Raw genomic sequence first — 13,435 nt, forward strand, 5'->3', positions numbered from 1 at the left:
ATGGCTGAGCTGTTGTTGCTCCTAGACATTTCCACTTCACAATAACAACACTTACAGTTGACTGGAGCAGTTCTAGCAGGGCAGAAATTTCACGAACTGACTTGTTGGAAGGGTGGCATCCTACACTATATTAAACTGATGCATTTGGCAATGTTCAACTTCAATTCACTGGCACAATGAAGAATAGCTTAACCGTACTTATTGATAACCTATTATACTTTAGTTGAATTTACAAGGCATTGCTAGATTACCAGACTACCAAGATATAGCCTATGCGCACAGTTCTGATCCCTCGCCTGCTCCTCTTTCTCTTCGCTATAAAAAACGCCAGTGTGTGTTTGGTGTGTTGTGTGTCGAATAGCTCAGCCTACTCATTGATAACCCCTACTTTACTTTAGTGAACTTGCTCAAGATATCGTAGGCCAAGAAATAGCTAAATGCAGCATTGCTATATAGCAGCATTGTTCTGATTGTCTGCCTAGCCATCACTAGCACATTAGAGGCTGCTGCCTATAGTCATAGACTAAGAATCAATGATCACTTTAAGGAATGGAACACTAGTCACTTTAATAACGTTTACATATCTCATAGGCACATACTGTATTCTATACTATTCTATGGTATCTTAGTCCGTTCTGCTCTGATATCGCTTGTCCTTATGTGTATATAGTCTTAATTCATTCCCACTTACATTTGTGTGTATTGGGTATATGTCGTGTAATTTGTTAGATATTACTGCATTGTCGGAGCTAGAAGCATAAGCATTTCGCTACACCCGCAATAACATCTGCCAATAACGTGTATGTGATCAATTCTATTTTTATTAGTGTCCGACATCCCAGGCTGTGCCCCTCCCAGCTCTCTTTCTTTGCTGTGAAAGATGCGAGAGTTTGTGTTTTCGAAGGAGATTACGGAAAATAGTTTAGTCGTTGCAAAAATACTGAATCGTAGGAGTCGATTGAAGCTTGACACCGGGAAATGGGAAGAGACGGGCAAGGAATCGATTGTTTTTGAAGCGACACCCCACCACGATTCGTTGCTGGCATTTTCCACAATTGGCACATTAGTTAGATACTGTATCTCGCTCGACAGAATTCGAATTCCACGCTAAATGCAGACATGATAGGGAACACGAATTCTCCAGTTGTTATTTTTACAAACTAATTGTCAAGTTTGACAACTTCCTGCCCCCCCTCCAAAAAAACTCCCTGCTAACGTTGGCTAATGCTGCTCACACACAGGTGCCTCATTCTGAATTATTTGAACTGAAGTAAAGGTATGTTTTTGTCTTGTTTATAAAAGTGTTGAAGTGGTAACACAGTTGTATTATAGTGGCCACACTGACCAACTTGTATTGTTTGTTGTCCAACACTTTGGAAGCGTAGCTGTTTTCTCCGTAACGTTAGCAGCTAGCTAACTAGCTAATATGTCCACACATCTTTAGATAAGTCGTCATTATTGTGTAACTTTAGCTAGCTAGCCAGCCAACGTCGTTATGGTCTAGCTATCCACTGCCTTTAATAGAAAAGGAGTAAGCAAACTGAAATGTACAGGCGTTAATCTGATTAACAGTTAGGGTGAATTCCATTTAAATTCAGTCAATGCAAGAGCTTTCCAATACAGATCGTTAAATTCTTGAACTGGACTCAACATGTTGGTAAACAGCAGAGGGGAAGCGAGAGGCCCAACTCGTCGGAAAATCGGTCTCCCTCCTGTCGCCAACCAAGGAAGTTGTTTTTGTATGGAGGTCAATGAGTGTCGAATTTGGTCAACAAAAAATAAATGGCTTATTTGCTACGTGAGGTTTATTTGATCGAATAAAAGTTTTTTAATGTTTAAGTTGTTACGAGTGTGCTGTTATAAGCAACTTTGAGGAAAAAACGTTTTTCGCAGATGGCGAGGCATATTGACATCATGAGGATAGTAGCATGGTGTCTTCTCTCAGCCTTGAATACAGGCGGTTGACGCCAACAACCCTCGTCGAATATATATATATTTAAAGTATTACAATGAGATGTATCCACCAATTTTAAGAAAGGATATGCGGGAACTAGACAGCCCACCGCGCAGCTGTGTGGACAACGTCTCCCGTTGTTAGAGCGGAGAGACGTGTATCTTGTCAGTATATCCATACTTTTTAAGTTATTGGCATGGCTGTTTTGACCTTTTGCTTCTGGGGCAGTGGTATTCAAAGTCGTGGTCGCTGGGAACTTCACAGAGGGGATGTAATATATATATATATATTTTGTAACAAAATTAAGAGTACAGATTATTTAATGGGACAATATACAAACGTTTTTGAGAAAGATAATTTGAAAAAGAAAATGTTATTGAGTAAATGTATGTATTGTTTTCTTTGATGAACATGTAATGTTGAAGGTTATTTGTTGATGTGTCATTAGATTTGGGGTGGAAAAAATGCTGTCCCCAGAAACTCTGACTGGAAAAAAGTGGGGTCCCCACTGAACAAGTTTGAATACCATAGCTCTGAGGACATGTATCTGCAGCCAAAAGGGGTTGATGGAAGTAAGGCCCATAGGTTAAGTCATTGGTCAGGAAGGGTAGCCTAGTGGTTAGAGCGTTGGACTAGTAACCGGAAGGTTGCGAGTTCAAACCCCCGAGCTGACAAGGTACAAATCTGTTGTTCTGCCCCTGAACAGGCAGTTAACCCACTGTTCCCAGGCCGTCATTGAAAATAAGAATGTGTTCTTAACTGACTTGCCTGGTTAAATAAAGGTAAAATTAAAAAAAATAAATTAAAAAACGAGAGTAAGCAAACTAACCATATGAGACCCTGCACCAATGACTGCATTACCTACACAGAGGGGTAGTTATACCACAAAGCAGGATAAATGAAAGGAGCCCAGCAAGTGAGAATGTTGAACAAAATCCCATTTCAATTTATTCTGCTGGTTCATCTGGGTGTTGGAAATATAATCTTGTTCAGTAGTCTGACTTCCAGAGCTTGCTATCTGAGGATGAGGGAGGCCTATACAGCCAATACATATAAAAGCCAGAGCATATTGTACATGTATATATTCTTACCCCTCTCTTCCCTCTCCTGTTTGAATGGAGGCGTACAACCCAACTGAGTTATGTCGTCGCGTGTGCTGCTTCGGCAGCAGCTGATGCGGGAACAAGCCCAGGAACAAGAGAGACGGGAGGCCCAGCAGCAGGACTCTGTGGCTCAGCTCAGGGCAACTGACTCCACCCCTGCCATCTATGTCACTCTGCCCCCAATGGCTGCTCGCCCTCAACCCGCACAGGTGCCCGTGGAGGTGTTGAAGGTGAGACTCCACTTCTAATGGCTTCTCTCCAGGGAACTACACTTGCATGGCATGCCACATCATGAAATGGTAGCTTATAACCTCCATATTAAATTTGCATGTTACAAGTTGCCTTCTTAGTTGGCTGTTTGACTGACATGTTTTTTAAATGTGTTAGGTGCAGAGCCATCTGGAGAACCCCACCAAGTATCACATCCAGCAGTCTCAGAGGCAGCAGGTGAAGGAGTATCTCTCCACCACCCTCGGCAATAAGGTGGCACCACAAATCCTAGGTGTATCTCCCTTGCCACTGTCTAGCTCTGCCCCTGAGATGACTCCCACAGCCCTCAGTGCTCCAAACAGCCCAATGGCTTTACTCAATCTGGGATCCAAGAAAGAGGAGGTATGTGGTATGACTGAAGACTGCATTACACTGCAATACACCACTCACATTGGCTTGATGTCTTAAGTGGGATGGTATCATGCTACTGTTTGTATGGACCTACTGCCTTTTGCGGCAGGCATCAAATTAGTTACAAATCTGAACTCCCACAATTTATAAACATTTTGTTTAGTCTAAGTGGAATAAAGCTATGGGAAGTCCATGGATAAACTCACAATTGAACGGCTTCTCATTGTCTCAGACATATTTTCAATGAAAGTTTGGGTTGAAGGCCTAACCTACTGATCACGTAATTACTTTTTTGTTTGTTCTGTAATGCCTCTTGTCATGTTGCCATTGTTGGCTTAGTTGCACAGTCTGATGTTAAATACTACACTGGCAGCTTAATGATATCTGCATCTCTCTTTAGACACATGCCTTTTCTTTTGAAATCATTCTTCATTAGGGCAAGATAATTACTTACTTTGTGTCATTGTACCTTCCATATATATATATATATACAATGGGGCAAAAAAGTATTTAGTCAGCCACCAATTGTGCAAGTTCTCCCACTTAAAAGGATGAGAGAGGCCTGTAATTTTCACCATAGGTACACTTCAACTATGACAGACAAAATGAGAAAAAGAAATCCAGAAAATCACATTGTAGGATTTTTTATGAATTTATTTGCAAATTATGCTGGAAAATAAGTATTTGGTCACCTACAAACAAGCAAGATTTCTGGCTCTCACAGACCTTCTTTAAGAGGCTCCTCTGTCCTCCACTCGTTACCTGTATTAATGGCACCTGATTGAACTTGTTATCAGTATAAAAGACACCTGTCCACAATCTCAAACAGTCACACTCCAAACTCCACTATGGCCAAGACCAAAGAGCTGTCAAAGGAAACCAGAAACCAAATTGTAGACCTGCACCCGGCTGGAAAGACTGAATCTGCAATAGGTAAGCAGCTTGGTTTGAAGAAATCAACTGTGGGAGCAATTATTAGGAAATGGAAGACATACAAGACCACTGATAATCTCCCTCGATCTGGGGCTCCACGCAAGATTCTCACCCCGTGGGGTCAAAATGATCACAAGAACGGTGAGCAAAAATCCCAGAACCACATGGGGGGACCTAGTGAATGACCTACAGAGAGCTGGGACCAAAGTAACAAAGCCTACCATCAGTAACACAACGCCAGGGTCTCAAATCCTGCAGTGCCAGACGTGTCCAGGCCTGTCTGAAGTTTGCTATAGAGCATTTGGATGATCCAGAAGAAGATTGGGAGAATGTCATATGGTCAGATGAAACCAAAATATAACTTTTTGGTAAAAAATTTTACTCGTCGTGTTTGGAGGACAAAGAATGCTGAGTTGCATCCAAAGAACACCATACCTACTGTGAAGCATGGGGGTGGAAACATCATGCTTTGGGGCTGTTTTTCTGCAAAGGGACCAGGACAACTGATCCGTGTAAAGGAAAGAATGAATGGGGCCATGTATCGTGAGATTTTGAGTGAAAACCTCCTTCCATCAGCAAGGGCATTGAAGATGAAACGCGGCTGGGTCTTTGAGCATGACAATGATCCCAAACACACCGCCCGGGTAACAAAGGAGTGGCTTCGTAAGAAGCATTTCAAGGTCCTGGAGTGGCCTAGCCAGTCTCCAGATCTCAACCCCATAGAAAATCTTTGGAAGGAGTTGAAAGTCCGTGTTGCCCAGCAACAGCCCCAAAACATCACTGCTCTAGAGGAGATCTGCATGGAGGAATGGGCCAAAATACCAGCAACAGTGTGTGAAAACCTTGTGAAGACTTACAGAAAACGTTTGACCTCTGTCATTGCCAAAGGGTATATAACAAAGTATTGAGATAAACTTTTGTTATTGACCAAATACTTTTTTTCCACCATAATTTGCAAATAAATTCATTAAAAATCCTACAATGTGGTTTTCTGGATTTTTTTTTTTCATTTTGTCTGTCATAGTTGAAGTGTACCTATGGTGAAAATTACAGGCCTCTCTCATCCTTTTAAGTGGGAGAACTTGCACAATTGGTGGCTGACTAAATACTTTTTTGCCCCACTGTGTAAAAATATATATTTACACATTTCAAGTAAGTAATGTAATACAGTTCAATTCAAGCTGTCCTTTAACTTTCCACATTAAAAAATATATATTTTATTAGCTGTTCTATTATGTCTGTGTGTCTTTCCAGATAGATGGCGTAATTGACGACATCATCAGCCTTGAATCAAGTTTCAATGATGACTTCATGACGTTAATTGACTTGGGTCTACAGCTGCCTAATACAGTATGTGGAAATGTGTATTTGTCAATTGCAATTGGGCTAATCTGAAAACACAAGTATGGACAAATGTGTGGATCTGTCAAATTAGTGACAATTATGCAGTGAAATTCAATTAACAACTAGCCTATCATTTTTGGAATTATCTTGCCATATCTATTTTGTCTTGGTTGAATTTCTCAAACTGGAATTCAGTGGTGCGGTAGGAGTAAACATACTCTTCTGGCACTTAACTAAGACTCGTCAGGCCAGTGTTGTCTGGGTGGGGTAGCAACCAGGGGAAACGGGAGAGGGGGACAAATCATGCATGGCAGTATGTGAAGTTAGAATGGTGAACAATTCAGAGGGTGCTCAAAATATGTTTTTAACAGTTGAGTTGTTAGATGGAAAGAGATTGAAGAGATTACTTCCCGCATCAGAAAATTGGGATTTGGGTTTTGCCTCAGGAGCATGAAAAGAAAGAACATTGAGGTAAATCAATCGGGTTGTTTGGCAGCACATGGCAGAGTGGCCTTGTTAAAACTTCTTCAGGATTGGTGGGTCTCTTGTAGAACGGTTGAGCTAATGTAGGCTAAAGCAATTAGCACGAGGTTGTAAGTAACAAGAACATTTCCCAGGACATAGACATATCTGATATTGGCAGAAAGCTTAACTTCTTGTTAATCTAACAGCACTGTGCAATTTACAGTAGCTATTACAGTGAAATAATACAATGCTATTGTTTTAGGAGAGTGCACTGTTTTGAACATGAAAAGTTATTAATAAACAAATTAGGCACATTTGGGCAGTCTTGATACAACATTTTAAAGAGAAATGCAATGGTTCCTTGGATCAGTCTAATAGTTTGCACATGCACTGCTGCCATCTAGTGGCCAAAATCCAAATAGCACCTGTGCTGGAATAATACATTCTCTTGCATTTCAAGATGATGGTACAATTTTTTTTCTTTGTATTATCTTTTACCAGATCTAATGTGTATATTCTCCTACATTCCTTTCACATTTCCACAAACTTCAAAGTGTTTCCTTTCAAATGGTACCTAGAATATGCATATCCTTGCTTCATGGCCAGCGCGACAGGCAGTTAGATTTGGCTATGTCATTTTAGGTGGGGGGAAAAAAAGGGGGGGGGAAATAGACATTTAGTAATATTTCTCACATTTATAAGGATTTATAGCCTACCGCAACACACGTCAGATTAGTTTCAAATGCATTAATGCTTTTGGATAACTTTTCCATAATTGAAGGTTCAACAAGGTATTAGGCTTATAATAAATTGTGATGACTTGCTTGAAATTATATTCCATATAAACCAGCCAACCTGTCGTATGGTAATTTAGTATCCTTATGTACAATCATTGAAGGTCAAATATAATACAGTACTACAATGTAGCTTATCTTAAAAATGTTCTACTTCTACCAGGATAGATATACAAATTTGAGTTATTGGAAATATAGGATGTTGGATTCCCATTATCAAATTGTATTTGTCACATGCACAGTTTTACAGCAGGTATAAAATGTGCAGTGAAATGCTAATGTGCTAACTTCCTCAACATGGCTGTACATTAGTCAATAACAATAATAACAAAGGGTCAAGTCAAAAATGACAAGTAATAAGAGATATAGTATGCATAGTAATAATGGACTGTATTACACTGCATTTACAAATATAAAGTGGGTAGTGACTTGGATCACACAGTGGAATAAATAGTATATAGGTAGCCTAGCGGTTAAGAGTGTTGGCCCAGTGACCGAAAGGTCGCTGGTTTGGATTTCCAAGCCAACTAAGGGAAAAATCTGTCTGTGCCCTTGAGCAAGGCACTTACAGGAGCAATTATGGTTAAGAGCATCTGCTAATTGTCTAAAATGTAACAATAGAACGGTAGCATTGAGTGTGTGCTTGTGGGTAGTCAGTGCAAATAGTTTCTAATATGCAGGTCTCTGTAGGGAGACCACTAGAGTTAGCTGTTCAGCAGTCTCGGAGCCTGCTCGTGGCCACGCACGACTCCAACACCATCATAAAGTTTGCAGACGACACTGGTGGTGGGCCTGATCACCGACGGCTATGACACAGCCTGTTTTGAAAGTTATGACAGTTAAATTAGTATTCTGATACATGTAGAACAAGAAAACGTATGACAATAGAAAATATTTTGAGTTGAATTTTTATGTTTCATTAGTTTCTCCTGGAAGCTTGTCCAGGTTGTCAGTGTTAAACTTTGTTTGCTTTGATGTTAATGCAGTGGTTTCCCTTGCCTCTTACAGCTCCCTGGGAACCTCCTGGATGTATACCATAGTCCTGGAATGGCAGCACCTACCCTCACTGTCAGCAACTCCTGCCCTGCGGATCTGACCAATATTAAAAGGGAATACTCTGGTATGGCCTTGTTCCTTTCCCTGTACTAGGTCCATGATCCTCACTGTCCAGTTCCTCCATATTTTATATAGCTCTGGAGATAAGAATGTTTTTTGGGGGGATTATAAACTTCTTATGTTATGTCCTATGTAACTTTACATTTTGTTAAATTGTAAATTGTTAGAATGGATTTTTAGATTGCACAGCAGCACCTCTAAAGTATATGTTATGTTCAATATGCAGATACCAAAGCGCTGGTGAAAGAGAGACAGAAGAAGGACAACCATAACCTCAGTGAGTCATACCTTTTTTATTTTTACTCACTTCTGTATTGTTCTTTACCCTCTGATGCTAGACAGCTCTTGTTCCTCTTGGGAGTGGCAGTGAGTTTCATTTCTTAATCTTTTTCCCCATTGTTTCTCTTGACAGTTGAGAGGAGGCGGAGGTTTAACATCAATGACCGCATAACGGAGCTTGGGGCCATAATACCCAAGTCAAGTGACCCGTGAGTTTGTCGTTATTGTTCTCTTATTCAGGACATTTACTTTGGATGACTTGATCAGTGGTGGTATTGACACATAAATCTCAATCAGATTTTACATTTTGGGAATGAAAAGCAATATTAAAATATTATTATTATTATTATTGATGCAATATTATTATTATTGATGCAATGCATATCCAACCCGGAAGCCAGCCGCACCAATGTGTCGGAGGAAACACTGTACACCTGGCGACCTGGTCAGCGTGCACTGCGCCCGGTCTGCCACAGGAGTCGCTAGTGCGCGATGAGACAAGGATATCCCTGCCAGCCAAACCCTCCCTAACCCGGACAATGCTGGGCCAATTGTGCATCGCCCCATGGACCTCCCAGTTGCGGCCCGCGGCGACAGAGCCTGGGCTCGAACCCAGAGTCTCTGGTGGCACAGCTAGCACTGCGATGCAGTGCCTTAGACCACTGTGCCATCCGGGAGGCCGCTGAAAAGCAATATTCAATTTGTATCAGATTTGATATTCCTCTCTAACAACCTTCTCTCTTTTTCTCATGGCTGTAGGGAGATGCGCTGGAATAAGGGCACCATTCTGAAGGCCTCGGTGGACTACATCAGGAAGCTGCAGAAGGAGCAGCAGAGAGCCAAGGAGGTAGAGATGCGTCAGAAGAAGCTGGAACATGCTAACCACAGCTTGATGCTACGCATCCAGGTCAGTTATTGGACATACAGTGCCTTCAGAAAGTATTCACACCTCTTGACTTTTTCCACATTTTGTTGTTACAGCCTGAATTTAAAATGGATTACATTTAGATTTTTTTGTCACTGGCCTACACACAATACCCCATAATGTCAAAGTGGAATTATGTTTTTCAAAATTAACTAATTAATTAAAAATGAAAAGCTGAAATGTCTTGAGTCAATAATTATTCAACCCCTGTGTTATGGCAACAAATTTGCTAAACAAGTCACATAATAAGTTGCATGGACTCACTCTATGCAATAATAGTGTTTGACATGATTTCTGAATGACTACCTCATCTCTGTACCCCACACATACAATTATCTGTAAGGTCCCTCAGTCGAGCAATGTATTTCGAACACAAAGATCAGGGAGGTTTTTCAATGCCTCAAGAAGGGCACCTATTGGTGGATGGGTAAAAATAAAAAAGCAGACATTGATTATCCCTTTTAGCATGGTGAAGTTATTAATTACACTTTGGATGGTGTATCACTACACACAGTCACTACAAAGATACAGATGTCCTTCCTAACTCAGTTGCTGGAGAGGGAGGAAATCGCTCAGGAGTTTCACCATGAAGCCAATGGTGACTTTAAAACCATTACAGAGTTTAATGGCTGTGATAGAACTGAGGATGGATCAACAACATTGTTACTCCACAATACTAACCTAATTGACAGAGTGAAAAAAAGAATAAAATGTACAGAATAAAAATATTCCAAAACAAGCATCCTGTTTGCAATAAGGCTCTAAAATAAATTAACTTTATGTCCTGAATATAAAGCATTCTGTTTGGGGCAAATCCAACACAATAAATCATGTAGAACCACTCTTCATATTTTCAAGCATGGTGGTGGCAGCATCGTGTTATGGGTATGCTTGTCATCGGCAAGGAAGTTTGTTAGAATAAGAAGAAATGGAATAAAGCTAAGCACAGGCAAAATCCTAGAATCCTAATCCTGTTGCGTCATGCTGATAGTCAGGATTTGACCTCAACAGTATGAGTCCATGGACCCATCCTGCCTGGGGTCAACTGGACAGGCTTGTGGTGGTGGTGTACTGGTGTGGGGAATGTTTTTCTGGCACACTTCAGGTCCCTTGATACCAATTGAGCAACGATTGAATGTCATGCCCTGAAGAATTCAGGCAGTTCTGGAGGCAAAGGGTCCAACTTGGTACTAGATGGGTGTACCTAATAAACTGGTCACTGCGTTTATATATTTTATTTTTAATATTTTTATTTTTACACATGTAAAAATGTTTCTTCCACTTTGACAGAGTATTTTGTAGATCGTTGGCAAAATAATTGAATTAAATCCAACTTTGTAACAACAAAATATGGAAAAAGTCAAAAGGGGTGTGAATACTTTCTGAAGTTACTATAGTTATCATGAATATAAGGAGAAATAAATCTAGAAATGTTATCATACAATATATTGAGAGACTATTATTTTTTGTTCTTATGTGAAGGAGTTGGAGATGCAGGCTCAGCTCCATGGCCTCTCCAGTCCGATGTCCCATGGCCTGAGTTCAGACCCCTCCCTCCTTCAGCAGCAGCACCTTCTGCAGGGAGACCATAAACTGGGGCCCAGCGCTGGAGAGGCCTGCTCCCAAACCTTTCTCAGCCTGGGGGCAGCAGCCATGGCACAGCCTGTCCTTACCTCCTCCCCACCTTCCTCTGACTCCCCTGTGGTTGTGACCATAAGCAGCCCCCTGGACCTGGGCAGTGTAAGCTTCACCGAGCTGGATGACCCCTCCAATGCTGGGCTGTACCTAGACGTGGGGCTGGGGGACATCATCATGGACGAGGGGTACACACTGTCCCCAGAGAGGGTGGACCCACTGTTTTTTGTGTCACCAGGTGCCTCAAAGACCAGCAGTCGTGGGAGCAGCTTCAGTATGGAGGAGGACTTGTAGCAGGGACATACTGGGGTCAAACTGGTAGAGCGAGACCAGGGAGTTGGGTAATGAGAGGGTTGGGGAAAGGAGGAGGAGCACTGGAAAATAAGAGCTAGAACACTGCATATGGCACTGGACTCTGCTTTAAAACAAACAGCCAACAGTTTCACAAAAAATTAGTTTGATCTGAATCATGCATTAGTCCAAAGTAAATGGCTATCCTTTCCTCCCTTACCAAGTTAATATTGGTCCCTGAATTTAGAACCCCCCCCCCTTTTTTTTTCAGCACACCATCAATGATAAATGCAATAATTTTCAAATGGAACATAGTACAATTAGGATATGGACATTTTGATTTTTTTTTTTACTTTTCTTGCAAGCCTCAACTCAACCAAGATTTCCCTGCACAGACATTAAAGAGGAAATAGAGTGGTGGTTTAGTTAAGTACAGTATATTATTGCTTCATTGTAGAGTATATACTTTGTGCACTTTAACTTTTGTGGGAAGGTTCTTGACTATTTTGTGAAATTGGCATGAACTACATAACAGGTGCTTTATTAAATTTAGGTATTTTTTTAACGGAGTTGAAAATAGCTTAAAGTACACAAGTGAATGCATTTTACAGATCTCATGTTTGTCTAACAAATATGTACCAAAGGGATATTTTATTAAATATATAAGGCACATAGTTTGTGATGTAAAAAAATGATTTGATAACCTCTAAAAACCAAAAATATATATTTACTGTATCTTACATTTCTAAAATATTTGTGAACTGTCAAAACATGTTTGTTGCACCTTTTCCTGTTGTCTATGCATTTTTTAAAAGCTTTTGTCTGTTGAATGGCTATACAGCTGGTATGTAACTGAACTTACAATGAACAAAATAAATATACAAGAAAAGCAAAAGCTGCTGCAGCTAGTCAGACAACGCAGGCCACCTTTCACAGAATGATCATAGATTTAAGTCTTTATACGGGTGCATTATATATATATTTTTTATAGTCAATGGAAGTATAGCTTTAATGTTTGGCACTAATCTCTGAAACACTGCGTGCTGTGTGTGTTGCAGAAACGTACTGAGCTATGCAGTATATTTCTTAGATGATCATATGGTAATTTGTGATGATAATACTAATATGATTATATTATGATATTATGGGGCGGCAGGGTAGCCTAGTGGTTAGAGCGTTGGACTAGTAACCGGAAGGTTGCAAGTTAAAATCCCGAGCTGACAAGGTACAAATCTGTCGTTCTGCCCCTGAACAGGCAGTTAACCCACTGTTCCTAGGCCGTCATTGAAAATAAGAATTTGTTCTTAACTGACTTGCCTAGTTAAATAAAGGTAAAACAAAAAAAAATGTTGACTAAGATTTCTATAGCGATTTTCCAAGGCCTTGTCACATAGACTTGACTTCTAGCTCTAGACATACAGTTACCTTTTTCTGAGCCATCTTATCTGAAAATGTGTAACATTCCACATGTTTTTCCAAGAGACTGAAATCCGTGCATGGTTAGTGTGTATTACTCCTCTGGCCCTCAGTCTTTCTTTCATTTGTATTGACAAGCTTTTCAAATAAAAGTACGTTCATTAGCAGTATATGTTAGGGGTCTGTTTACATGTCTGGAACTCTGTTTTTCTATGTATTGTCAATTGATGCTTCCCAGATGCTGTTGAAACATTTGTGCCTTTCCTCCATGTCAAGGAAGATGGATGCAGAGTCTACTCTCCAAACAGGCTTTTATTTAAAAAAACATAAAAAGAGAAATGTTTGACACGTGAACTCAAAAAACAATGCAAAATGTCTGATTATCTGAATGTTTAAAAAAAAAAATGCAGTTTAGTGTTACTTGAACTGCGGCCGTGGTTTGATATGAGATCCTCTTTTGAATCATTTCGAAAAATATATATTGCTGTTCTGATTTTCACTTATGGTTCTGTGTTTACTGGAACAGAAACCTTTAACAGCTTTAAAGGGAATATATTGT

The 13,435-nt window shown here is 40.3% G+C and overlaps 1 protein-coding gene across 1 annotated transcript; it reads left to right on the plus strand.

The window, feature by feature from the left end:
* The first annotated feature begins 846 nt into the window (after window positions 1-846).
* LOC135542143 (transcription factor E3-like) lies at window positions 847-13,046 on the plus strand. Its single transcript, XM_064968845.1, has 9 exons — window positions 847-1,276; window positions 3,076-3,287; window positions 3,445-3,669; window positions 5,866-5,961; window positions 8,223-8,334; window positions 8,557-8,607; window positions 8,743-8,818; window positions 9,369-9,516; window positions 11,017-13,046. The coding sequence occupies exons 2-9, from the start codon at window positions 3,096-3,098 to the stop codon at window positions 11,461-11,463; spliced, it is 1,347 nt and encodes a 448-aa protein (XP_064824917.1). The 5' UTR covers window positions 847-1,276; window positions 3,076-3,095; the 3' UTR covers window positions 11,464-13,046.
* The last annotated feature ends 389 nt before the right edge of the window (window positions 13,047-13,435 follow it).

The sequence above is a fragment of the Oncorhynchus masou genome, chromosome 6 (assembly GCF_036934945.1).
Source record: "Oncorhynchus masou masou isolate Uvic2021 chromosome 6, UVic_Omas_1.1, whole genome shotgun sequence".
NCBI classification, from domain to species: domain Eukaryota; kingdom Metazoa; phylum Chordata; class Actinopteri; order Salmoniformes; family Salmonidae; genus Oncorhynchus; species Oncorhynchus masou.